We start from the raw sequence: 26,490 nt of genomic DNA on the forward strand, positions 1-26,490 counted from the left end.
CTTGGTATGACTCTGTGCCCCAGTGCACCCTGACCTGCGTTCCGGATCTGGATATGGACAACACCCAAATCCTTGCAAGAATTCCAACCCCAATTAAGCTTTTTCACGCAACCTGCAAAAGTTCTACGGCGTGAGATGAAGGCAAATGTAAGCATGATGCAGTGTGACAGTAGCTTTAAAAGCCCTTTGGGCATATCAGTGTAGCACATACCTAGTGATTCATACTTCTAGAGCACTAAACATGCCATTACTCCTGCAAGAACCTGGTAACTGTAAAAATCCTCAGATTTATAGAAGGACTGTTCAGCCAATATGATCCTGTAGCTACTAGATCAATGTCTTCTCACACAGGTAGGAAATGAAAAATTATGTGTTCCATAGTTCAAAGACACAAATTTCTCCATAGAACAAAAAGGGGGGAAAAATCAAACCCAGTTCCAAAACATTCTACTGTGAGGCTGTCATCCCCTCAATTTGGTCTCTATTATAACAATTGTTGGCTATTTTACCACAAAAAATTGCACAGAACTTTGCAAACTTGCTGTCTCACAGGGTTATTTCAGTAGAAGTTGAAAAGTGCTGATGTCTGTGGAAAGATCCTGTAGAACGAACTCTAGAAAATAATTTATCTACACTAACAATGTTCAGCAGAAGTGACAGAAAATGCTTTTTAAGGGAGATCATGCCCATTTTACCTTTGAGTAGATACTACATGAAAGGACAACAAAAGTTTATGATTTTCCCTTCCATGTTTGCCAGTATCGACCTTGTTCAGGCAAATTATCAGTCTGCATCTCCTCTGAACTTCCATCATTATGAGTGCACACACACCCTCAGTGTCTGACGTGCATACATTATCCACATGAATTAAACCAATTTGCATTTGTACATTGAGCAGCTGGCCTGAAATTTACTCCGGAATAATTTTTTTTTTTTTAATGTCCAAAAACCATATATGCAGCTGGGATTGCTTATGAGTGAAAAAATGTGGTATCTTTATAGCCAACAGCATATGTATTCAGTATGCAGATCTACAAATATTGGATTCACTGCCAAAAATCATTGTTAAGCAAACTGGCTGACTCGCTGCATTTTCCTGATGAACCAGAAGGAACTTGCTGAAGAAAGGTAGAGTACTTGCAAAAATTTCAGATCATGGATTTATAGTGTGGACAATGCAGTGTGATCCAGCTAGTCCCAGATGAGCAGGTATGTCCCTGCAGCAGAGCAATTTCTGACTGGGATATGAACGTAGGTCCTGGGGAAGTGTCAGCAACATTCTGATGAGCCCTGATAGTGTGGCCATATTCTTGCAAAGCAACCTCTGTGGAGCAAGATCAGGGGCCTCTGCACATAGCTGAGGTGAGTGTTGTAGATCCACCTAACTGCATCCACAAGTGACACTGGATGAAGTTCTTGCTTCCAAAGGGGTTTAGTGGCCTCTTGAGGTGCAGAAGATGGCACGTGCAACAACCTCTTCCTTTGTAACACTTAACCAGAGCAGCTATTGCTTAGTTTGCAAAAATTTAAAGTAAATAAATTAAAAAAAAAAATCAGTCTTCATTTATGTCTCTCTTCAGAACATTAACAAACACTAAATTCCTCCCTACTTATTTCTGATAATGGAATCTACGTAATGAGAATAATTTTTAATAGACATTCTCTGTGTTTCTACCATGGACATATTTTTACCCACTGTGTGGAGCTGACTTTGCATATATTCATTCTCCTATTTTAGCAGTAGGAGACTAGGTTAACACACCAGTCATTCACTCCTGGAGATCTGGATTCAGTTCCTGGCCTGCAGGACAAGTGATAATGAGTTTGGTTATTGAATCTCCAGGGGATATTTGTTCGCATTACTAAGCAACCGCATAATTTGGCAAGATGTGTTAAGTATGTGCTAAGGATAAGACCAGGGGCCAATTGCTCAAATGACTGACACAATGCAGCCTCCCGCACATCACTGCACCAAACCCCTCCTTTGTGCAGTTCTGCTGGAGGTCAGGAGAACCGTGCAGGTTTTTCAGCCTGTCCATTCCACTGTCTGTACTGACACAGCCCAGTGCACAGCCATGCAGGTGCAATCTGAACCTGCAGACACACAAAGAAACACAACCTATGTCCCTGCTCTCAAACTCAGCACACAATTCAAGGCTACTTTAATCAGTACTTTAATGCATACTTTTTCAGTACTTATTGTACCCAAGAAATAATAAAACACAATTAAAGCTGGGGGGAAAAAAGGGACATAAAATATATATATAGCTTATATATAGAAAAATATATATTTATATATATATATATGTATGTATATAACTTTATATATATATAAAAAGTTACATAGTAGTAACTTTTGCTTACCTATTGACATGAAACACTACAGGGTTGGCATTGCTAGGGCTTTCTATGCAAACACAATGCTTACAAAGTCTCATTTAAACAAAATGACAATTGAAACTTGTATGTTCACAAAACTCCATAAAAAAAGTATGTTACCCATTGCAAGTACCAGTAACACTGCTATGTCACACTGGCTAAAAATTTCAGGCTTGAACTTCTTGCAATGGGTGGATTTGGCAAAAATAGTCACTTATCCTAAGGCTACTGCCAGCTGATCTTCTTTTCACCCTAATTTAGCTGACTGTGCCTCAGATTCAACAGGAGGCACAGGCAAGATTCTATAGATGTCCTCTAGACTGGTGGCACAACCACGTGAAGACCAGATTGGGTCTTTCATGGATGATACCTGTAGGTGGGTATATAACTGCTATGATATTTTTACAAGTCTGGCAATCTCCTTCCCCTGGGCCTCTGTCTAATAGATCTATGAGCTCTGAACACAGTGTGCATCCCAGGATTTGGGAAGAGAAAAGCAGACTTTGCCTTGTCTCTGCATTAGGATAGCACGTGTGGGTGCTATACACCCAGAGCCCAAGCAGGCAGGATTGGTTGTGCACTCCTGCACCTATGGATCTTGGAAATCTGGGGCCAAAACACTGAGGTGTATCAGGAGATTTAGATTCTTAAGGACAAAAGGTGTTCTTCATTATTTTCTGGGCTGAGGTGTCTACATCATTTAGGTAAGGGATAGAAAGCAATCTGGATCCTTTCCTTGACATATTCCAGTAGAAATAAACCTGATTCATGGGCTATAGCCATCTGCTACAGATTAAGGTTCAAAAGGGGTTAACATTTCCAGAAAATAGGAAATCCAGATGTCACTTCATCACCCAGTTGTATGACAAAAGTCAGAATTCATTGATAGCTTTTGCAGGAATTAATGTTCAGCACCTGGCAGGTTTAAACCTGTAGAACAGAAGAATAAAAAAAAAACCCACAAAAGAAGTAACTCTGCTGCCATTCCAACAGAACAACTCTCATTGTGGGGATGACTGGTAGCTGAGTAAATCTGGAATGGTTGCAAATCAGGAAATTACTTGTCAGCCAATTCCAAGGTTTTTTTTTTGGCACATAGACCTCTTGGGGGGGGATAGTGGCAGGAATGAGGCATTTCTGTGTGATCATTTGGGAATTTTATGAATAAAAAGATAAAGTTCACTTGCTATGAATCACAGAAAACCAGAAAACTCTCCCTGCCACAACCAAGAAAGCTTATGAATAAAACTTCATTGAAGAGAAGCCATGGTAGAGCATGATGTTACTCATAAACAAACACCAGTCAGTTTATGTTCACCATGCCCTGGGACACGCAGCCAACAATTAAAGAGCTCCCATTTACACTGGAAATAATGCAATGGCACTCTTCCAGCTTTCAGGGAAGGTCTGGACACTGATAACATCTGAGCTATCATGGAAGGTGGATGTGAGAGTGATGTCTCATGCTGGTGAGAACATGGGTCTCCCTCACGCCGCCCCCACCTTCTGGCAGTGCCTCTGAAACACGAGCAGCCACCACACTGCAGGAACCTCAGTACAGCACTGTGGGTGAGAAGGATGGTTACAGCCCACCTGATTTGCCAGCCCATCCAAGAAAACATTGAGTCGTGTCAGAAATGACAGATAAAACATTTGCTTTGATTTAGAGTGCCTGCCTTCTATTTAGGGGATGCCAGAGACTCCCAAAGTGTGAGCAAGCAGCAAAGAGAGGATGGCATCTAATCTAGTGCTTGAATTTGTTTTATATTTATTTTTCTCTCTTCTCTCATAACACTCCACCTTCCCCAGATTTCCTCTAAATCAAGTTCTGCTCCAGTCTGATGCACTTCTTCATAGTTGTATAAACCTGTCTGCTCAAATGTTCCACCTGCAGAAAAGCTGTGCCAGCTTTAACTTCATCAAACCAGCCATAAATCCCACATGTGCCAGAAAGTGCTGCTGAAATGCCAAAGCAAGCCACATTTTCCAGGTCTCCTGCTGGGAAAATGAAGCGCCTTTAATCCCAAATGAGGAATTGCAAAAATCAAGGACAACTACAATTGCTTTTTGCTAATTGGAAGACCATTAATATAAACACCACTTTCCTCACGTATAAAGCTGTCCTCCCTCCTGCCAGATTCTAAGGATAGTATATTCATTTATTAGAGCATTAAGGTGCATTCATCTCCATCTGCTAAAAAGTCCAAAATTATAATGGTGGGAGAAATGTGAATATTCATTTGAGATGGGGGCGGGGGGGGGGGCGCTGTGAGGCCACATTGGCCAGTATCTTCTCCTGGGCACTGTGAATAAGGCTGAAAGAATCCCTCTGTCCTGCCACAGCCTCAGGCAAGTGTCCCCAGAATAAACATGTTAGTCACTACAGTGTCAACCACAGACACTTGACCAAGAACAGAGCTGGCAATTTTCTCAAAAAATAACAGCACCCTGAAACTCCCAGGTAGATGGGCTTTGTGATCCACTGACAGTACTGTAAATCAAGGTTAAGCCATTGTTGAAAAGGCAGCTCAGAGGAAATAATTGTCAAGAGCCACTTTACTTTTGGCACATCAGATACTGAGAAATGCAGGAATGTGTTAACAAAGGGCCTCTTGACTCAAAAATCTGCCTCTGTGTCACACGAAACATGAGCCGTGGCAAATTCAGATAATTAGGGCCTGATCTTATTCATGGCATGATTCAGTATAATGCTGGTGCTGTCACTAGAGCTGGGGCTACTTAACAGCAGCAGAGAAAGTGGCCCTATAAGTTGAATATACCATGCCTGGACATCTCTGACTCTTGGAAGCTGCTGAGACAGCATCTGCTGCAGGTCAGCTTTCAGCTGGAGGGATTAAGCAGCTCAGGAACTTGGTAACAGGATAGAGGCACTTCCATCCCCACTCCTGGCTGCAGTTCAGCCCAGGTTTACACTGATTTTTGTGAATGAATGGCTGTGCCAAGAGTGGGACACAGCTGATGTGCTCTCCTTGTGCTCCCAGCAGATGTGCTTCTGCACCATGGAAGTAAAGCCCAGCACAGCTTGGTTATCTTACCAGGGAGAGACTGCTGGGAACGCAGTTAAATGGTCTCATCTGTCCCCCAGAATGAGGTCAAGGTATACTGGTGGGACAGGCATGGCGTTCTTCTAACTAGACGGGGCTTTAGAGATTATTTATGAAAATTACTAGTTCAGCACAGTCCGCCCAAATGAAAGCTGACATTTTCAAGCAATTTGTGAGAAACAGAAATCTTCAGAAATATTTTGTTCTGACAGTAAAATTAATTTTGTTCAAACAACAGCTTAGCTCTACTAAGCTCCAGATTTCCAAGGTAAAAACCTGTTTATACTGTGTCTGAATGTCAAAATAACCTGGTTAATCCCACAGAAAAAGCAATCCCCTAACTTTCCCTCCAAAATCAAGAAAAATTTAGTAGGAAAACACACCAAACATTAGGGATCAGCAGACTGCTTTGGGTGCAGGTTGTCTCACTGTATCAGTAGTGACAGTTTAATGGGTCTAGGTTCCCCCTGAACCCACTGAGAGCCAAGGGCCAGCCATGTCCCCACAATTCCTCTTCCCTGTAGGGCTTCCAGAGATGCTGAAGAGTGCCTGTAGCCCTGCTGCTGCCCCCATGATGCTGAGTTTGCTGCGAGCGGGAGGAACAGCTCCCTCGTTCTGTGAGCTGGGCAGCTGGAGCCTCCCAGGGCAGCTGGCAGAGACCCTCTGCAGCTGCAGAAGCAGGACTTGCCCTGGCAGGGTGAGGTAATGACACAGTTGTGGTCTGTTGAGTTGTGTAGCTGGAACAGGAATTTCTCTGGAATCACTTGCTGCTTATAAATGTAAAAAAGTAGTGTGCTTATACAATGCTGAGACTGAAGGCTTGAGCAGTGGGACTGATAATATAATACTCCTTCTGTGGCAGTGTCATTAAATAGAACTTTGCATAGAAGCCAAAGCACAGCACTACAAATCTCTCTCCCTGGCAAAATCCTTACTGCCTGCAATTTTCTGTATTGCTCGTTACCACCAGAGAATGATTTATTTTGAAATAGGAGGGAGAGGAGACACTTGGCACTGCAGCTTTGAAGAGTTCCAGTCTTCTGTTCTGCAAAAAGTATTCCAGCAAAAATACCATTAAGGAAAAAGATAAAGGACTGCACATTGAAAGGAAGAAAAATAAAAGATTTTGTACAGTGTGAATGCCTAGATGATTCACATCCTTTCCCCACTTCCTCAACATACATCCTTACAGTAGTGTGACATCTGTAAGAGTCTTTCCTTGATGGAAAAATTCTCCAAGGAAGGTCAGCACAAGGTGTTTATGCAAAACAAAATCTCCCCCTGCTCTTGTGTTAATAGTGCTAATGGGAAAGACTGGTAATATGAGGCAGCAAATAACAATGGCCTATCACATGGCTAGAGGATGGAGGCACTCAATGAGATGACAAATGTTGACATAAATTCTGAGTACATGACACATATGACATCTGCAGAGGGGAGGGCATGAGACAGCTGGACACTCTGTGTTTGAGAAATGAGAAACTCTAATTAATTAAGCTGTGGTGATCCCTCGGCATAGCAGAAAATACTCTATCTTCTTGCAATGTCTTGTCACTATTTTAATGCAGTTCTCCAAGGGATTCTAAGCACATGGGGCACCTATCAGTTCCCCAGTCTCTTTTAAAAAAGGTTCAAAGAATTCTATCTTTGGTTGGCCCAACACAGTAATGATTTGTTCCTCCTGAAAAAAGAAATACATAACGATATTAAAACTCCCCTCTGCATTTAGTTTTAATTTATTGTGAATTCCTCCAGAATGAGAGGAAATGGCCTCAAGTTGTGCCAAGGGAGGTTTAGATTAGATATTAGGAAAAAGGTCTTCACTGAAAGTGTGGTCAAATATTAGAATTAGAATTGGATGTGGCACTGGGGAATATGGTTTAGTGGTGAACATGGTAGTACTACGAAAATGGTTGGACTTGATGATCTTAGAGGTCTTTACCAATCTGAATGATTCTGTGATTCTGTCATCATCTAGTCATAAACCAGAGGTGCCTTTGAGACCAAACTCCCTAAAAATACAGCAACTCAGGGTAACCTGCTCTAGAATTCTCATAGCTACCAAATTATTCCCAATCTCTATAGTTACAACAGAACGCCACAGTTACAGCTTCACCTTCCCTCTTTTTTAAATGTCTCAGGAAGCCAAGTCTGGAAGATTATTTGATAAGTGCATTGGAGATGCTGAAGATGAGCAAGTTTTTTTTCTTGTCCTCCACAATGTGGTGGCAAATGCTCAGTTATCCAGGAGGCATTTGCTGTTTTTTGGACTTCCTAACCAATCCCCCATCTCAGCTGCAGAATTTTGCCTACCCCTCCCAGGCAGCATTTCTGCCATCATTAGCCATACAGGTTTCCATTGAGTTTTTCCCACTGTTATTTGTGTGATGGGCAGTTGTCACTTTGCTGCTGCCCCTTCCCTGGCTAAACAGCCCTGGTAGGCAGCTGAGTTGGGTAAACTGGGTAGTGGGGCTGTGCTGACCCATTTGCCAGGAATGAATCACTGGCTGCACAGCTCAGGATTTATTAAAGGATTCCATCATTTGATCATGTATGTGTAGGACTCCCTGTTAAATCGGATTGACAACCCGTTGCCAGCTCAGTACAAGGGGAAATACCAGTGCTGACAATATGACAGCTTTCAGTCAGGCACCTGTGGGAATGGGACAATGTGACAGGGAAGAGGCTATTAGAGCATGCTATGTCACAGTCCCAGAAAATCCCAGAGCAGAGCAGTTTAACTACTTCAAACTCGTTAGGTACTTGTCTTCTTCCATTAGATCTTGTCTAATCTCATTAAGCTAACAACCTAACCAATGGTAATAAACCCCTCCCACAGCAAACACTGTGTAGCTCTAATTGGCATTAAGAGGAGATACCTTCTGGCCCCTCTGTGTGTCAGAAAGGTGCTGTCCTCCAGCCCTGGTTCCTCTGTGGCAGCCAGCACTGCCTATACCTGCTACCTTCAAGGCCAGGCAGCTCTAACCTTCTCCAGGAGCAAAGACAGAGGGAGAGGCACTCGTACAAACATCTCTTCCATAGGGCTGGGAAAGGGAATTTAGGTACAATTTTGCTATGCCCTGCTAATACTGAATGCTAATAAGGCTCTCCAGCAGCAGAGTGTAGACCACTGCATGCCCTGTGAGACTCTGCCTGGAGGACTGGCACTGTCAAGGATGCTCCTACAACTGGGAGAGCACTTGGCCCTTGTGTACTGAGTTTTTACATTCTTTAAATACTGCACAAAATTATATTTCCACATCCAGCTATGATAAAAATTGGCAATGCACAGCAGATTTACTCACTCAGATTTATTCTTGTACCAGCAGCAGCGAAAATCTGCCTCATTGGTTTACTCCATGTAGTTCAATTTGTGGAATTATTCATTAACACTTCATTTATAAATCAGGCTTTAGAAAAATTATTGGCAGCATCTCCCACTTTCAAATTCCAAACTTTAATAAAAATAGATTTCCTTTTCAATGTTCTGTGTACAGTATCTAGCAATAATTTTTTAATAATGTTTGTAAAAATCGGTTATAAATCTTTACCACCGTCTTTTGTTTATGCCATGGGTATGCCATTGAACACAAGTTTTATTTAAAAAGGGAAATGCACAGAGGACAAGTCCTTTTAGACCCTTTTGTTTCCCTAAATTGTCGCCCAAGGAAGAAGGACTATTTTGCTTCACCTTTCATAACTGGTTAGACATCAGCTTTCTGACTTGCTTAAGAAAATGAGCTGCTCTTGGTTCCTTGAGGTACAGCTATGGGACTGGACCAGGTGCTGCCAGGGGCTGGTGCTGAAGAGTCAGTTGGGTTGGTGAAGCCTCCCTGGTCCTCCCTGCCAGCTCCAAGCCCACCCAGTCATGGGATTAAGGCACCATTTGACATCTCAAGGAAGGGCAATCACTTGCTGAGATGATATGATTTGACCACATGCCAAGCCCCCATGCCTCCTTATCCACTTAGAAACAGATTAGCACAGTGTGCATTTTGCTCACACATATCTGAAAATCTGAAAATTACGAGATTGATAGTGCAAACTATTCCTCACATAAATGCTACCCTCCTCCCAGCTAGTGCCATGTCTCATAAATCCATCAGGAGTCTCCAGGTTTTCAACTTCCATAAAAGACTAAGCTCTTGGAGGCTAGTGCAGCCTTCTGCTCCTGCTCTGGTGAAGAGGAAAATCCAGTGCAGGCCATGACACAGGTATGTCCATTGGCCATTTCTTCTCCACAGGCACAGGCAAAAGCCAGTGGCAAATTCCCTCTTTAATCAAATTAATTTTTTAAGTGTAATTTTAAAAATACAAACGTAGTTTTACAAATCAAGAAGGTTTTAACTCACATCTTCAGGGATATGAGTAGATAAAGCTTATCTGCTTTAGTGGTGAAACACCACCAGGTTATTTTCCTGTCTAACAAGAAGGCAAATTTTGCTGAAAAATAAATTATATAGCAGTGCATGCATTAATTGTAAAAATTTATTTGGTTAACAGAAATAGTTAAAAACCCCAGCTACTCATCTTATGCTCTAATCAAGAAAATACTGGGAGATAAATATTGCTGTTTACTATTTATAAGTGCTAATAAGTCTCATCCCATGAAGTAAACAATTTTCATTTTCAGTCCAAGAGATTCTCTTTACTGAAAGAAAAAAGCACAATCTGATTTTTCAAAACACACCAAAAATGGTCAGTATTAGAGAGGCCAGTATTTACTTACAGAATTTCCTTCTCTTGTGATAATCCCCATCATTTCTCATCCTATATGACTCTCCTGCATATTTCAATTTACATGGCACATTTGCTCTGATGATTTATTAAATTAAATGGCAAAGAGGAGGATGGGGAAGAGAGCCCTTATGTGGGAAGAGAGGCTTAGAATAGTTCCAAAAGAAAGCACATTGTGAGGCAGATGATAATCATAACTGGGGCACTTCTGTAATCTGTTTTTCAAGTAACATGAATTTAAAGTTTAGACTTTTTTCCCCTTTGATCTAACTATACTGTGGTGTGGTGATGGTTTTTTGTTTGTTTTGGGCAATTTGGTTTTGTTTTTTGTTAATTTGGGGTGTGTGTGTATGTGTGTTTTTTTTGTTTGTTTGTTTGTTTGTTTGTTTTTTTTAAGGAATACTCTAAGTACAACAGCAGTGAGCAAAAATGTGGTGGATGTAAGGAGCACTTGATACCAGGGCTTCAGCACTTCACAGAGAGAACACTGAGGGCAAGGCCTGTGGTTTACAGATCAACACCTCCTATTAGTGGCACTTTTCAGGAAGCCTCTTCATGCTATAGAAATGGTCTAAAATTATCAGGCTTGGGTTTGCATTTCCTTGAAAGCAAAACAAGATTTTGTACCCAGCGAAGAAATGTTACCCGCCTTCTGCTTCCACATACTAAATGCCCTGTATTATTATTCATCTGTGGTTATTTTACTAGCAGGAAGAGGGAAAGGAAAAATGTACAAATTCAAAAATGTGTCTGTAGATGGAATGGAGTCATGTACCCATTACATTAGAGACTCTGTCGTCTGCTGTGATAACAAACACGTATGGCAGCAAGAAACCCGAGAAACCCCGCAGAGCCCTGAGCAGATCACCCTGTGCACGAAATGTGATCGGGCTATTGTTTAAGACCTGTTTTAGGGGATGAAAATATTTCTCTGTCAACGCTGTGAAGGTAAAACCAGCTCGAATTATCTGCTGTGTAAGCACCACTCATATGAATGAAATACGCCCAGGGACTATGAATCCTGTGACAGACCTTTCCTAGCTGTATTATCCATAGCAGACTCTACATTTCCACAGAGGAAATTCTTTGCTCCTTTGTGTTTGTTTACCTTGGTTTTCTCATTTCTACTTCACATTACTGATATCTGCGAGGCAGCTGGCTCTGTCAGGATGATAAAACTGACAACTTCACAGCCACACATCCTTTTTCTAAAAAGAAAGCAGTTTGCCTGTACTGCTCACAAGAAATTCAAGCGTGAGGGCTCACTTGTGAACATGGTCACACCCCTTTCTGGGAAGCAGTGAGGACAGGCATTGTCAGTTGCTGGTTGGAATTGTCCACTGCAAGGGCTTTCAGAAGAGTGCACCTGAAAGGACGTGCTAATGCCCAGCCAGAGCCTTGTGAGATGCCACGTGTGACATGGCGAGGCTGTGGAGCTTTTTAACAACATTGGCAACAGTGCTGCACTTCTGTAGTGCGCATCACCACTTCTCCTAAACACAAGACCAGCAGCAATGACAAAAAAGAAGAGCTATGAGGTACAGATTGGAACAATTTAAGAATTTGGTATGTGTACAGAGTGGAGAACATCACAAAACCAAATTAACCACTTTAGAGGCCCCAGATTACATGAACTGTCTGAAAAATAGTTAAAATGACTACAGCAAGCAATACTCTCACTAAAATTCTTTAAATTTTGAACGTAAAGAATTTTAAAATTCCATCTCCTAAAATTTTAAAATTTAAGATTTTCCCTCTCCTAAAATTAATTTTGATATTTAACCTGTGGCATTGAAGGCACTTGTAAATAAAGCAGCCATCAATAAGTACTTTTAACTGCTACTTCTCTATGGAGATTTGCTGGCTTACCTTTCCCATCGCTACATGCAAGCTGAGACAGTAGGAGCATCCCAAGGAGGACAACAGGCTGGCTTCTGCTTTGGTGGAGCAGGTGCTCCCCAGAACTGCCAGCCCTGCACTACCATAGGCACAGCACATCCCATGAGCAGCAGCAAGAAAAAAATCTCAAATGCAGCACAAAAAATACAATTAGCTGAACAAAGGAGCACTCTGCAGTCAAGCAAAAAGGAACTCCTTGTTCCTTTCCTAGAAATATTTGTACCAGTCTAAGATGATAGTAGAGACATTTTCCCAGGGAATAAAGTAATCTTGTTTTTCTGAAGATAACACTACAAGCCTAAAATAAAAAGGGTATGGAGTTATTGTATCCATTCCAAGAATTTAATCTACTGAATACACTTCCGCACAAAACCAACACACTAATATGAAATCAACTCCTCTTTATCCATCTGACTTGTTCTTATGAGTCATACTAAAAGAATAGCAAATGTTTTTCAGATTCAAAATCTGAAAAATTTCAACATATCTCAAAGCACGAACTTTTTAATGGTTCAATGACATACTAAACCAAGCATAGTTCCTTTTATTCCAGTTTAACATCAAATTCCAAACTCTCCTGGCAGATCCTACATAGAGGATCTTTGCCCTATTAAGTCTCATTTCTGCTAATCATCTGCTGAAAGCTGAATAAATATGTTTTCAGGGCAGCCAATGTGCTTGGAGGGCTTTGGCTGTCTCTTGATATGTAGGATCCAAATTTTCCTCATTCCTGGTTCTTTTGGTTGTTGTTGTAGTTTTGAGAAAGATTATATTAATTCCTTGAGAGTATTCCAAGCTTTCTTTTTTTTTTTTTTTTTTTTTTTGTTTTTTTTTGTTTTTTTTTTTTTGGTTTGTTTTTTTTTTTGTTGTTGTTGGGTTTTTTTTTTTTTTTTTTTTTTGTTTTTTTGGTTTTTTTTTTTGTTTTTTTTTTACTTCAGTAATTATTTCCACATCTTTGAGTGCTTCCAGCTTTAGATTCCTCCTGGTGGTCACTTTCCCGATCACATAAAAGGTGGTAAGCATGCCACATTTGTTTTTCAGTAACTGGAAGGCCTATAGCTAGCTTTGGAATAAAATTACTCCAAAGCCAGCCTTGGCTCTGTTTCAGTTTCAAAGTTACTTCTTACTTCCACACAGCATTAATTCGGGGATACAGCAAACACATTTGTCCTAATTTTGAAATCAGACTCAAGGTTTTAAGTGTTGTTTTCACTCACACTGCAGTAGATCTCTCCACTTTAAGGAAACATTTACAACATATTTTCAACCAATTTGAGGTTTAAAATCTCCTTAAGGTGATGACCTTCACCATGATCCATTTCCATCAGAGCTGAACTTAAAATACTTCTTTGAGAGTACACTCAATTTTCCATGCTGAATGAGACTTGGTTTAGAAAGCCACTCTTTTGGACAGGATGGATTTCCAACATAAGTTTTGAAGTGTATCACAAAAGTTAGGGAGAGGTAGGGGAAATCAAAACAGTAAAGACATTTTCAGAATGATGGACATTCCCTGGCAAAGAGGACTAGCTGGTGATCTGCTCATCAGAGCAGGGTTGACTTGGCTGTCCTCATGGAAGTAGGCCAAGACATTCGAAGGGAGCTTTACTGAGGAAGTGAGGTGAAGCTCAGTGTGACAGTGACAAGAATTAGCTCTTCAGCTGGACCAAAATGCCAATCTCTCTTGTTCAGTCCTCTCCTAAAAGCTGTGCCTTAACCCATACAACCAACTACGGTTTTATTTGCATTTCCATTTGGAAGTCTGAAAGACAGGGTGATCTAGGGCTCTCTGATGCTTTAATTGGTTCACTTGGGAGCCACCCAGATTTGAATTCCTGATTTATGTTAATCACAGGCTTAAAATTCTCTTTCTGCCAGAGAAGTTCTTCCTATTCCGCCCTCACTTAACGTCATAGCAGGGAAACATACATGAATGCAATTAACATTTATGTTCTTGACTTGACTTGGACAGAAAAAATAGTCTCTGTCAGCTAGTGCAAAATTTGCCACTTCTATTTTTATTTTAAGAAGAATTAAATAGCACAGGCTTTTGAAAAGTAACAGACAAGGGCTATGTACCCATCAATTCTACTTTGTAGTCTCGAATGTCACATGTATATATTTGGGTGATTAAAAAAAATTCAACAGGAGAAACCAAAGGGTTTTGAAAAATGCAGATCAACTTCCCCATTCCTGGGTTTATAATTCTCTGACTCTTCAAGAAGTTGGAAGGAACTAATTTTCACCCCGTGGAAAAGCAAGACTCAGCCTACTCTGTTGCATGATCCAAAAGTTCATGGGGACACTTTGCAAGAGGATGTGTTTGCCTACATCAGCACGTGGCTTGGAGTCACAGAAGTGGATTGTCAGAGTGGAAGAGCAGGTGCTGAGGACCTAAGGACCATGCTGTAGGAGCTTTGTGAGCCTTACCTCACACAAGTCTCTACTCCACAGCCATGTACTAAATGTCCATTACCAGCTGGGGGGCATGACATGTGGTGGGCTGCATCTTCCCACTGAGTTTCCTCTGAAAAGTACCAAATTTGTGTGCTTCAAAACCACCCTGTGACAGAGCCGAAGCACAGTCAAACAGGATGCTTGGATGAAACATTTCAAACATACGCTCCTGGTCCAAACAACACCTATGGAGACAAATGGACGGTGACCAGACAAAGCCAATGAGTGGCATCTCCTTCTGCCCCAGGAAACGTGACAGAACAAAGTGTCACCTCTCCACAGCCCTATTGCAACTTTCTACCCTCGTGTAGCGGAAGGAGGCTGTCACACCTCTTCTTTCCCTGGCGTTCTTTCTTCTGTACTTGCATCAGTTGGCTTAAAAAGAGGTAGTATGGGCCCACTATATGAAAGAACTAGTCATTCACAAAGCTCATAGTCTTTAAATTCTGGTAACTTGCACTGGACATAGGTGAAACAGGATTGGTAGATTTAGAACAGTGTGAACAAGGCGTGTGTGAGCCACTGTGTCAACAGTGCCCCATTGATGAGAGACCTTCTGGAGTCAGCTGGGGTTGCCCCATATCAAGTCCAGCATTTCCCCCACCAGCACTCATTCTGCCACCCTCACACCCCTTGTAACATGAGCAGCAGTTCATCATGCTTTCCTCACCATTTATGCTGCCCCATGAAATGTTATAACTACCCTGATGCAGAACAATGTAGAGAAGAACCAGAGGACTGACTCATCTGACTCACCAATCTGACTGCCTTTGACAAATGGAGATGAGGAACCTGGTCCTTTTTGAAGAGCCATGGAGATTTGGTCACTTTAGGGGAAGCCGCAAGCCAAGCTGATTTTTCCTGCAGTGGGAGGCAGAGCTATTGCAAGATGGGGAGGACAGCAGGCCCTGAGGCACCTCCTACCTGGGCAACAGAAGCACTGCAGTAAAGTCTGTTCAGACCAGACATCTTCCTGCCATGTGCTTCCTTATCTCCAGCAGAAAAGCTGCATATATAGCCTCCAGCATAATAGCCTCTCTGCCCCAAACTCCTGAATGAATGAATGAATGAATGAATGAATGAATGAATGAATGAATGAATGAATACACAACCCTCTGGCTTGTTTATCCTTCAGCTGCTTGAATTCCATTCCCCTATTAACCGCAATCTACTCAAAGCAGTGCTTTTTTTATCAGCCCCTCCTCCTCCTGTCCAGTTTCTCTTCCAAAAAGACTGTTCCAGTTCATGCAGATCTACATCTTCCAGTTTTGCCAATATAATGTTTTGAATTTATCTGTGTCTTTTATATAACAAATATTTATCTGCCTCTTGTGTCCTAAGGAACTAAGAGAGGGAACTTGATCTTTAAAAACCTCATGTTTTTTAAAAACCTTCTGTTTTGTGTGTCATTCATTTGATATACCGAAGACCAATTTTCCCTTAATAATGTCTCAGGGACCTGGAGAACCTGGACAGGGCAGATGAAGTGGAATTGCTTAATTTTTAATAAACCATAGGCATAGTGCAAAGTGCTCTGAGAGTATTTCATTCAGCACTTATTTATTGTTCATAATTCACCTCCTTCTGACAGAGAAGGGCATGATAGAGCTAATTTAATATTTCCATGGTCAGATTCCATTCATATTTGAGTGAAATATCAGTAAATAAAACTGAAGCACCATTTATTAGGCTTCTGAAATTGTCACAGGTTAGGTTATCAAACATTGTGAGCCGACAGCATGAAAATTAACTTACTATCCTGCTCATCAGACAGTGCCCAAAGAATCACTCAATCCGGGTGACCAATACTTTTGAGAAGACCTGAGTTCTTCCAAATATATAGCTCAAATAAAAAACTCCAGCTGACATAAATGAGAAGTATGTCAATATGGCAATTTATAATGAATTGTTTAATGGAGCTGAGCAAAACTCTTTGGCTGGGGTGGAGAGAAAAGAAGGTGTGTTTGGTGTATGGGAATTGTGGAATGGATTTGTGCCAGATTGCTACAGGCCACAAAAGATTAAATCCTTCTCACCCTCAAAAGGAAAATGTTCCATCTCAGGACTTATCAACCGAAGCAGATTTGGGGCTTCTCCCCCCAGAGACTTATCTATTTCAGTCAGCATCTAATGACTGGCCATCTCCAAGTCCTGGCTCTGCTGGGAGAAGCCTGGAGATAGCAAGAACATTGGCTTGGATTGGTGTTTGTAAGTCCTGCAGCCGTGCCTTTCAGCAATTTCCCTCGGATTTATTGAGATCCAGAAACTTGAAAGATCTAAATAAGAAAGGTCTAAATAAGAAAGGTTAGGAAAAATAAAGATTTCTTCAGACACTGCTAGATTCAAGGTAGATATGAACTAATGCTGAGTTTCAGAAATACTGAAAGAAATATTTCCTTCTCTTTTCCCCCAATACATAAATTTCTCTAGGTTACTGCAAGGTAAGGTGAAAAAAAGGAAAATATGGAAATTGCATAAAAGAAAGCTTGATCTCACAGTATTTCCAGCTGCCTTTGGCAGCTTAAAGAATATTGCGTAGGTTGCTGAACTACTAGTTGTACATCCAGCCTGACTCTTTGAAGTGCACACATCTTAAGTTCCAAGAGTCAGAGTTTAATAAAGTGATTTACTTAAATTGCCCATATTTTGAATTCTCAAGGGCCAAACACCCCATTTAATTTGACTGCCACTAATGAACAGCAATATACTGAAAGTCTGGAAGAGACCAGAAATCTACTAAAGCTGAAAGCAAGGACTTTCATAACCCAAGAAGAACTACATCAACATTTCCTACTTATAACCCATTACAAAATAAAAGGATTTTGCAGGCAAGGCAATTAATGTAAAGAAATGTAAGAAAGATAGAAAATATCAGAATTGGTCAAGTGGGTTTTAGCTAAACTTATGCTTCTGGGCTATGATTTATTCTAGTGGATGTGCCACTTGTTGGACTGTCATAGTCCACCCACAATCAGTGTTATTTGCCAAATCAAGTAATGCAAAGACCAGGCAGGGAAGGATCACTCACTGTAACACAGTACATCTATCAAAAGGGTTATTTTCATGGACTTGGTCCCTAATCAAGCAGCAAATCATTCTTCAGTTTTGCTATGAAGGACCATTACTTTTAGAAGTGCTTAATCTGAAAAAAAATTATCTATTTGAAACTACAGGGCATCTGGTAAGATATACTGAAGACAGAGGAAATTAAATATGTGCCACACAATTTATCCTCCCGGCAGCATTTTATGAATAGTTTATTTGTGGAGAGAGAGGTGAGTTGCCAGCAAGACAGGAGTTTTAGCTTTCTATTTGTCTCGTTTGCTGAGTTATTGCAAAGGTCACTTCTGCGCTTCAATTGCCTAAGTGCCACTTTTGATGGGGGAATTTTCAGATTATATCCCAGGTGCCTCAAATATTTGCAAAAGGCTTCAGGGTACGTTTGCCTTTTTAATTTAAGTGCTCAGATAAAATTACAGTTACATCTCCACATTAAAGCATTTTCCCATCAAAGTCAGGGTAAAAGCCTGTAAAGCATCAATGTTGCCCCATCCAAACACAATTGTTCTCCTGCAGGTAAAAATCCCTACCAGGGCATGTTGTGCCTCCTGAATGTACTTCCTGAGCCATTTACTACATCCCTGTGGCCTGCCAAGCATCACCTGGGAGATCCCAGGGGACTGTATACACGTACAACACAGAGGAACAGGCAGCAATACCAAGCTTGACTCCCAAAACAAGTTTGTCCTTTCTTTCACATAACACAGACATTGCAGACCTAATAATTGAAACAAATCCATTGTGAAGAGAGAGGGATACAGAACCCTCTACCAGCCTTCAGAAACCAGCAGTGATGGTGGCACAGGGCTTGCACCATCTGAAGAATTACTGTTCTTGTCTTCTGTGAATTTGCTCTCAAGGACAGTTTTTCTCAGTGGTCAAAACAGGCCAAGGTGCCCCCACCCCTGCACCACAGGTCAACTTCCTGATGCCTTCTGTAATAGGCAAAAAAGATTAACAGATATGACAGGCCTGATAAAATTTCATGCTGGGATGGTCGAATTCTGCTGGACGCCATTCACCATAATACTTTGCTCCAGGAGTGATTCCACTGAAATTCATAGGGGACAATTTTTTTTTGAGCAAGGAAAAAATGAGATAAAAACAAGCACTAAATAGATGTAAGTCACACAATGCCTTCTTGCACATCTCTTCCTTATCTCTGCAGATCTCTTCCAGATTTTTAGGGGAAATATTTTATTAAAAATTTTCTTGACTGTTTTCACAAAGGAAGAAATTTAGTTGCTCCTTAATGAATCCCACTAGTAGCCATTTTTTTGTTATCCACAATGCACAGACCATACAGAATTACTTTGTAATGGCCTTTCAAAATGTGATCTAGATAATGCAACACATTAGACCAACGTGTCTTGGTGCATCTCCTCTGCTGCCACCCACTCACTCTGTCTGCATGTGTCTGCTGATTCTTGACAGCAAAAGGAAATTCCTCTACTAAGCCACCATCAGGTGAGCACATGCATCCAGAAATGCCCACAGGAAAGCAAGGCTTTGGATCCAGCTCTAAGTAACGATAATCAACAAAGCGTATTTTTTTCTTTTTCACATATTTGTTTCAATTACAGCTTATTGAATTCTCTGCAGCCACAGAGAGGGCTCAGGCAACCATCAGTGCTGCTCAGAAGGTAATTCAGGATGCTGTCTGGAATATTTGTCCTTTTTAATCATCTGCCACACATTGCTCTTTTAGGATGTTGTCACTCAGAGACTGAAGAACAAAAAGGAGCATTAAAATGAAAGGGTGTCTGTTTGAATGTGGCAATTCCCTGCATAAAAATGAGTCCCATTAACAGGAAAGCCCAACCGATCTCCAGGCAATATTTCAAATCCTTGTCTGCCTGTAACCTCAGAGGAATTTAATTCCTTTATATTATTCAAATTATAAACTAGAGGAAGAAATTATGAGATACTGGTCATTTAAAATGCTTTCTTTAAAATATATAATTAAAAGAGCTACCAGACCTACTAACAGCAATTTTATCATGGCAATCTGAAAAAAAAATCTGAATTTATGGCATTTACAAAGTATAATTTTCTCCTACAGCCTTTTGGTAAGTAAACCACAATTTAAACAATTTCCCTAGCAGTCTCATTCACTAATATCTGAGCATGTAAAAACAGTAAATGAAATAGTAGTGGACCAAAATAGGTAAAAATGTAGTCCTAAAAGAAGATATACAGTGCTCATACACTCCTTAGCTCAAAACTTAAACTGTGCTCAATGTTTTCCTTCTTCCTAAAGTAGTTCACTGCATGGTTACTATCTGGTTTGTAAAGTCCTGGGGGACTGAGTATTTGGGCCAGACTCGGTTGTCTGATTGTAAATCTAAAGAAGCTTGCTGATCTCAAAGGTATTATTCCAGTTTATGGGTTAGGAGAAGTTCTGCCAGAGCAGTGCGCATTTAAAAGAACAACAACAACCTTTCTAAACTCAGCAGTTGTTCAAACAAGTGAGCTGAAAATTAACTGCATTCTTAGGAACTGTCACAAAAAGGGTAGGACCACAATTGATAACATCCTACTGAAGACAGGCTGAAAAAACTGGTGTTGTTCTGCTGGGAGGAAAAAGGCTCCATAGGCACCTTATAACACCTTCCATACCTACAAGGGGGCTACAGGAAATCTGGAGAGGAGCTTCTCACAAGGGCATGCCGGGACAAGGGACTAATGGCTTTAAACTGAAACAGGGTAGGTTTTGAATAGATAGCAAGAAAAAATGATTTACTGTGAGGTAGGTGAGGTACTGGAACAAGTTGCCCAGAGAAGCTGTGGATGCCCCAACCCTCTCAGGGTTCAAGGCCAGGACAAATGAGGCTCTGAGCAACCTGGTCTGGGGGAAGTATCCCTGCTGTGGCAGGGGAGTTGGAATTAGGTGGTCTTTAAAGTCCCTTCCAACTCAAACCATTGTTTGATTCTGTGATTCTATGCCTAATAGCTATATATTGGCTTCACCACTACATTCTTTTTTTTTTTTTTTTTTTTTTTTTTTTTTTTTTTTTTTTTTTTTTGCACTTTAGTCTTGTGCAAATCACTTATGAAATCCAGGGCGTGTTCAGCAATATTAACATTGTATGCATTATGAAACTTGAATGCCATTAATGCTAATATTTAAAAATTTCTTTCTTCTCAAAACAGCAGGGAAAAATGTGTCCTGAAATGGTATATAATAACTATGTAAGAACTTGGTTCAAAAGGATTTTAAAAGGAAGAAAACCCACCAAAATCAAGGAGGCTTTTTGGTTTGCTTTTATATGTATGTGTATATATATATATATATATGCATAAAAAATACATTCTTCTCTGAGAGTGAGGCTGTGGAGAAATTCCAGCAAGTACATGTACCATTTTTAGGATCAAATACATAGTTTTTAATTTTATTTGTGGCATACTTAAGCAAAAGGCCATATTCAGGGGGGAAATTGGGCATCACTTCCAGAATGAAAAGAGACGGAGGGTTAAATCGCTCCAGAGCAGAACATATGTTTGAAAATCAGATGACCCAAGTTCACATCTCCCCTGTCTCTGGATAATTGTGAGCACACAGAGGTGGATGCTATTTATTTATTTGCTTATGTACTGGAACAGTTCCACTTTTCTATAAGGCACATGCTCACTGGAGCAGGAATCCACATTGCTCCCTTCCCAGCTCTACTACTGGCAGGATGAATACTGTTTCTGCTCTGGTGAGTACATTTCGTACTTCATAAAAAAACACCTTCAGGACTAATGGCTGAAAGCAACCATGCTGATGCTTAAGGCATAGTCCTAGTTGGGGTGTAAACTTGCCTTGAATTAAGCAGACATGGATGTCTTCCTGTTCCTGCTGTCACACTCATTGCCTTCTCTGCTGGGTTGGCAAACAGTGCTTAAGTCCCATAAAGCACCCACTCTCAGGAAAAAAAACCCAAACAGGAACTATTCCCAGTATTTCCCCAACCCAATTTTCTTGGAGCTTTTTTCAGTTTTTAGCCTGGTTTTCTAAGATTGTGTGATGCTACAAATTGCCTGCTTCTCCAGCTGCCCTAGGGACTTGGAGCCTGCTGGGCACTTTCAGCCAAACCTGAGGCAGCAGAGTAGAGTTCCAAGGTAGCACGATGGCCACGCAGAGGAGATGGTGGTAAATCCACACCAGCCAGGAGAGCCGGAGAGAGGAAAGAGAAGAGAGCAACAGTCTGGGCTCTTGCATAGTGGAAAAGCTACAGTTGGACAATGTATTTCTAAACAACAGAGCAACCTCATGGGGGAACAACTTTGGCTGGAGAGCCCACCAAGGGATGTACACACATTGCAGCTGCAGCTTAATTCAGTTAAAAGTCAATCAACCAAGAGACAGCCATCCATTGGAAAGCAGGCATTGTTACTTTGGCTGCTCGTGGAGCAATTTGCTTATTAGCTGAGACAGCACCTCTCTCAATGGTACACTGAGGGAAAAATTAATCCAACTTGAAACAGAATATGGGGACACTTAGGGTTAGTAGGAAAGCATAACCTGAGAAGCAAATATAATGAGTAGAAGACTACAAATTTAGTATGTCTTTTCCACAATTAAAACTGAAATGAAACAATAGTGGGAAGAGTTGACTTCACAAGCCAAAAACTGAACTCATCTAGTTCACTGTGCCAAAAAAATAAAACCCAAATATAAGGCATCTGCATCTTCCTTTTCCATGCAAAAATGTATTTTTTCTGTTTTGCAGGGTTCTAAATACCATCTGATTTCTGAAAAAATCACCATTAAAAGCTTAATTTAATGTCTCAGTGTTTAAGTTATGGGATTTTATCTGCCAATGCTTTATAGTACAATGTTAAAGGCCTTTTAAGGATTTCTTAAAAATAAAAATAAAGTATTTTCTGTTCTGCTTCTAATACTGATGCACAGGCAATTGCAGGAGTTATATGAACTGGATTTTAATTGCTCACTTTAAAGATATTAGTATGTTGATTTATATTTAAACCACCTTTTTTTTTACACAAGGGAAATTTATACTCCAGCATCTCATTTTGTCTAACCTTTCTCTGTTCTAAGGTTCACAGACAGACTGTACTTCTAGTGAAGCTTCTGGTGAAGTTAACTGAAATTAACTTCAGTCCTTTATAATTTCAAACTTCTTAGCAGAAGTAAAGAACTCTAAAAATTTGCAAAGAATAGGGATCTGGTCCTTTCAGATTAAAAATTGATAGAGCACTCTCTACACAAATATGCATACGGGAAGGTATTTTAAGAAAGTAAAATCTACCCTTAAAATCAGTGGGGGAGATGACTTTAAACATTAGACAGAGAAATTAGCGCAGCTGTGAGAAACATGGGAGATCTGTTTCCACAAATGAATCATAACTTTATTAAAGTCTGAAAGCATCAACAAACATTATGAAGGGAACCTAAATATCCACAGCAATACTTTCTGTGCAGATAATACAGTGTTCCCTGATAACTGGTTACTCAGTGCAACCATAAACAAGCCTCTTTGTTTCCCCAGCTTTGTTCTCTAAGAGTGCAGCAAAAGCTCATGATAAAACAATGGTTTTTCCCCCCTGGAGCACACTGTATGCCTAGCACTCACTAACTCCTCCAAGTTGCCAAAGTTTCTAATTTAGAAATTACAGAGGTTTAGCCTGAGAAATTCAGATATTCAGCTATACATTGCTGAGGGAAATCTCCTTTCCTCTTGGCAAAATATGACTTGCATATATGCAAGCACGTAGCTCAATCTGAATTTCTCATACTTCAGGAATTTGAAATCATCAAGACCAAGCTGCACTTTGGGTTGTAACAGAAAAGCTCATGCACAAGTTCATGTCTAGCTGAGACATTTGCTTGGTTTTCACATTACTAAGCTTAAAAACCTTGAAAATGGAGGAAAAAAAAAAAAGCCAGAATGACAGAAATATTTTGGAAGGTAAAAACCTGAAAGCAAGTTAAAAAAAAAAAAGCCTTTTTTATTCCTAGCACTACAAACCACAGCTGATCAAACTGGAATGACTGAAGGACGGTCCCACATTCCTCTCACAGTTATGAATGGGTAAGTCTCAAGTACTGCCTTGGGCTGTACTTGGATGGAGCACCAAAAGGGTAAATGTTTATTTAAGTCTATGTCAAACACTTTGAATTTTTTCAGTATACAAAGCTGAGCTAGAATGTCATGAGTCAGTGAATACTGGGACATTATGGTATTTCCTCCTCCGCTGTAAAGGTATTTCATCTTAGAAACATGGGTTTGGTTCTGATTAAATTTGGGCACAAATTCAGGCCAGTGCTTTATTTATGAGTATGGATATTTCCACTCCCTGAAATTAATTCCTGGACCTTTAAAAAAAACACCTTCCACTAGACCAGGTTGCTCTGAGCCCCATCCAGCCTGGCCTTGAACACCTCCAGGGATGTGGCATCCACAGCTTCTCTGGGCACCCTGCTCCTGTGCCTCACCACCCTCACAGTAAAGAATTTCTTCCTAGTATCTAATCTAAACCTGCCCTCTTTCAGTTTAAAGCCATTAGTCCCTTGTCCTGTCACTACATGCCCTTGGAAAAATCCCCCAAAAGCCCAAGATTTTCTGTGGGCTCCTTTCAGGTACAGGAAGTTGCTATAAGGTCTCCCTGGAGCCTTCTCCAGTCTGAACACCCTCAGCTCTCTCAACCTGTCCTGATAGGAGAGGTGTTCCATCCTTCTGATCACCTTCATGGCCCTCCTCTGGACTCACTTCAACAGTTCCATATCCACATCCGTATGTCAGGGCTCCCAGAGCTGCATGCAGCACTCAGGTGTAGTCTCATGAGAGTGGAAATGAGGGGGAGAATCATCCCACTCAACCTGCTGGTCATGCTATGTCTCAGTGTTGTGGCCAGGCACAGTCCCCTTCCTCCTCAGCTGCTCTACCTCTCTTTTAACCCTTGCCTCCTCTGTAGCCATCTTAGTATGGGACTGGGAGCTTGAATCCCACTGGAAAACTACTGGCTGTGCTTTGGGTGAGTGTTCAGAGGAGTGCACTGGCTCAGCTGTGTCATGCAACCACAACCCAAAAGTGAGCAGCAAAGCCAGTCTGGTGTCAGCAGAGCAAAAGGTCCAGCTGGAGGGAGAGAGGCACTCTTAGGTGATAGCCCTCCATGTCAGAGGTGCTGCAAAGCCCTGCATCCTTCCAAGAAGCAGGTGAAGACAGCTCCCGAGCACCATGAGATTCAGGAGAAAGGTGATGGACAGAAAGTGGAACACCAAGTTTACTGTCTTCCTGCCATGGGGAAACCTGCCAGCCTGGACAACATGACCAAGCAGAGAGCTATATGATAGAGGGCAAAGAATGAACATTCAGTGTAAGACCTCAGGAGAGGTAAATAAATGTCTGTCAGTCAATGAAAACACCAAATAAAATCCCAGGAACCTTTTCAAAAAGCCCTGAAGGGTGACCAGAGGCAGATGACCACAAAAAAGAATCATAACTTTCTGTTCATCCTGCCAATTGGGTCCCTTTTGTTTATCACGTGGGACAGAGGTTGATTGTGTCCACTCTCCAAATCCCTCAGAAGCTACACTGGTTCAGTGTTGAGCAGGACTGGTGGTGCTGAGCTCCCAGTGTGTTTACAGTGACAGCAATGAAACACTCCAGCAGAAACTAACACTGAGGGTGGGGGCAGGGGGAAAGGAGAGACAATGATTGTTTCTAAGAGGTTCTTTTCTCAGTCTATGAAGATAAGACGAGAGCAGTGTGCCATGTGTGTCAGCTCAGAGTGCACTCACTGGGTATGTTCTCTCAGTGATATTAAATGGACTCAGTAATTTTAGTTTTCACATTTCCACTTTTTACGATGGTTCAGAAAATCCCCCACAGCCTTATGAAAGTTATTTTGCTACAGTGCAATTTAACAGCAATTCAATGAGCTTTCCATAACCCAGGATGGCATTGACACAAACAATAACACCACCATTTGCCACTCAGAATAATTTTCTTTATGCCCTTGGTAAGTCCATGGCAAGTTCATCAATGTATCCAAAGACAAAGTTGAGAGGAAAAAATGCCATATCCCAAGCTTTGCATGCAGAAGTGCCAGTCACTTGTACAGTGCCACCATCTGTTTTGCCATGTACAGGCATTACAGCTTCCAGAAGGCCAGTAAAGCACTTAGCCATTAAACTTCCTTATAGCTTTGGACCATCTGCTTCTTCATCCCAAAGGTTTCTCTACCTATTTACCTACTTTATATAGTGTTTACCTAAACTAAGGACCAGAAGAAAAAACCAAAACCTCCTGAGCAAGGACTGCGCACCCTCCAGCACATACTGGTTCAATGGTACAATTACAACAGTCCAAATTTTCTTGGACAAACTGTGTTTAAATTCCACATTTTCACAACTACACATAAGGGTAATGTGATACGTGATGCCTCCAGGAATGCATGCAAAGGCTCAAAACAGAATTATAATGAATTCCCAGGGAATTTATCAACAAAGGCTTTTTCTCTTATTCATTCCTTTAGCAATGATCTATCTTAAAGGATAGCACAAGAATGTGTAGAGCCCACAGCATCTAGAGAGAAATGAGATTTTTGTTTGTATACTTTCTAATATAATTTAGATCCCTAGAGATAAATATTTTTTGGATTACCCGTTTTTATGCCTGAGTTCACTGCACATTCCCACTGAGAAAATATTCTGTCAATCAACGTGGGTCCTGCTTCCTCTTTGTCCTATGCCAGTTTTCCTCCACAGTGCCAAATCCAGAACTGACAACTTACAGCAGGCAGAACAGATGGAAACACAACTGCCCTGAGCTATGGAGATGCTGCAAACTACTTTTAACAAATACCAAAAAATTTATGAATGGTTTATAAGCAGCCTCATTTTAAAGGTGAAGCAGTCACCACAGCATCTTCCAACCATACAATC

The 26,490-nt window shown here is 41.0% G+C and overlaps 1 protein-coding gene across 2 annotated transcripts in view; it reads right to left on the bottom strand.

Moving 5' to 3' along the window:
- SH3RF3 (SH3 domain containing ring finger 3) overlaps positions 1 to 26,490 on the bottom strand; it is a 246,099-nt gene that overhangs the window by 107,924 nt on the left and 111,685 nt on the right. The window contains exon 1 of one of the 2 annotated variants that reach the window (XM_053935672.1): positions 12,051 to 12,875. The exons of the other annotated variant lie outside the window; for it this stretch is intronic. Within the exon in view, the coding sequence (XP_053791647.1) occupies positions 12,051 to 12,179 (129 nt within the window). The 5' untranslated portion in view covers positions 12,180 to 12,875. Of the gene's footprint in view, positions 1 to 12,050; positions 12,876 to 26,490 lie in introns of those variants that run through there. 2 annotated transcript variants of the gene reach the window in all.

The sequence above is a fragment of the Vidua chalybeata genome, chromosome 2 (genome assembly GCF_026979565.1).
Source record: "Vidua chalybeata isolate OUT-0048 chromosome 2, bVidCha1 merged haplotype, whole genome shotgun sequence".
In the NCBI taxonomy this organism is placed as follows: Eukaryota; Metazoa; Chordata; class Aves; order Passeriformes; family Viduidae; genus Vidua; species Vidua chalybeata.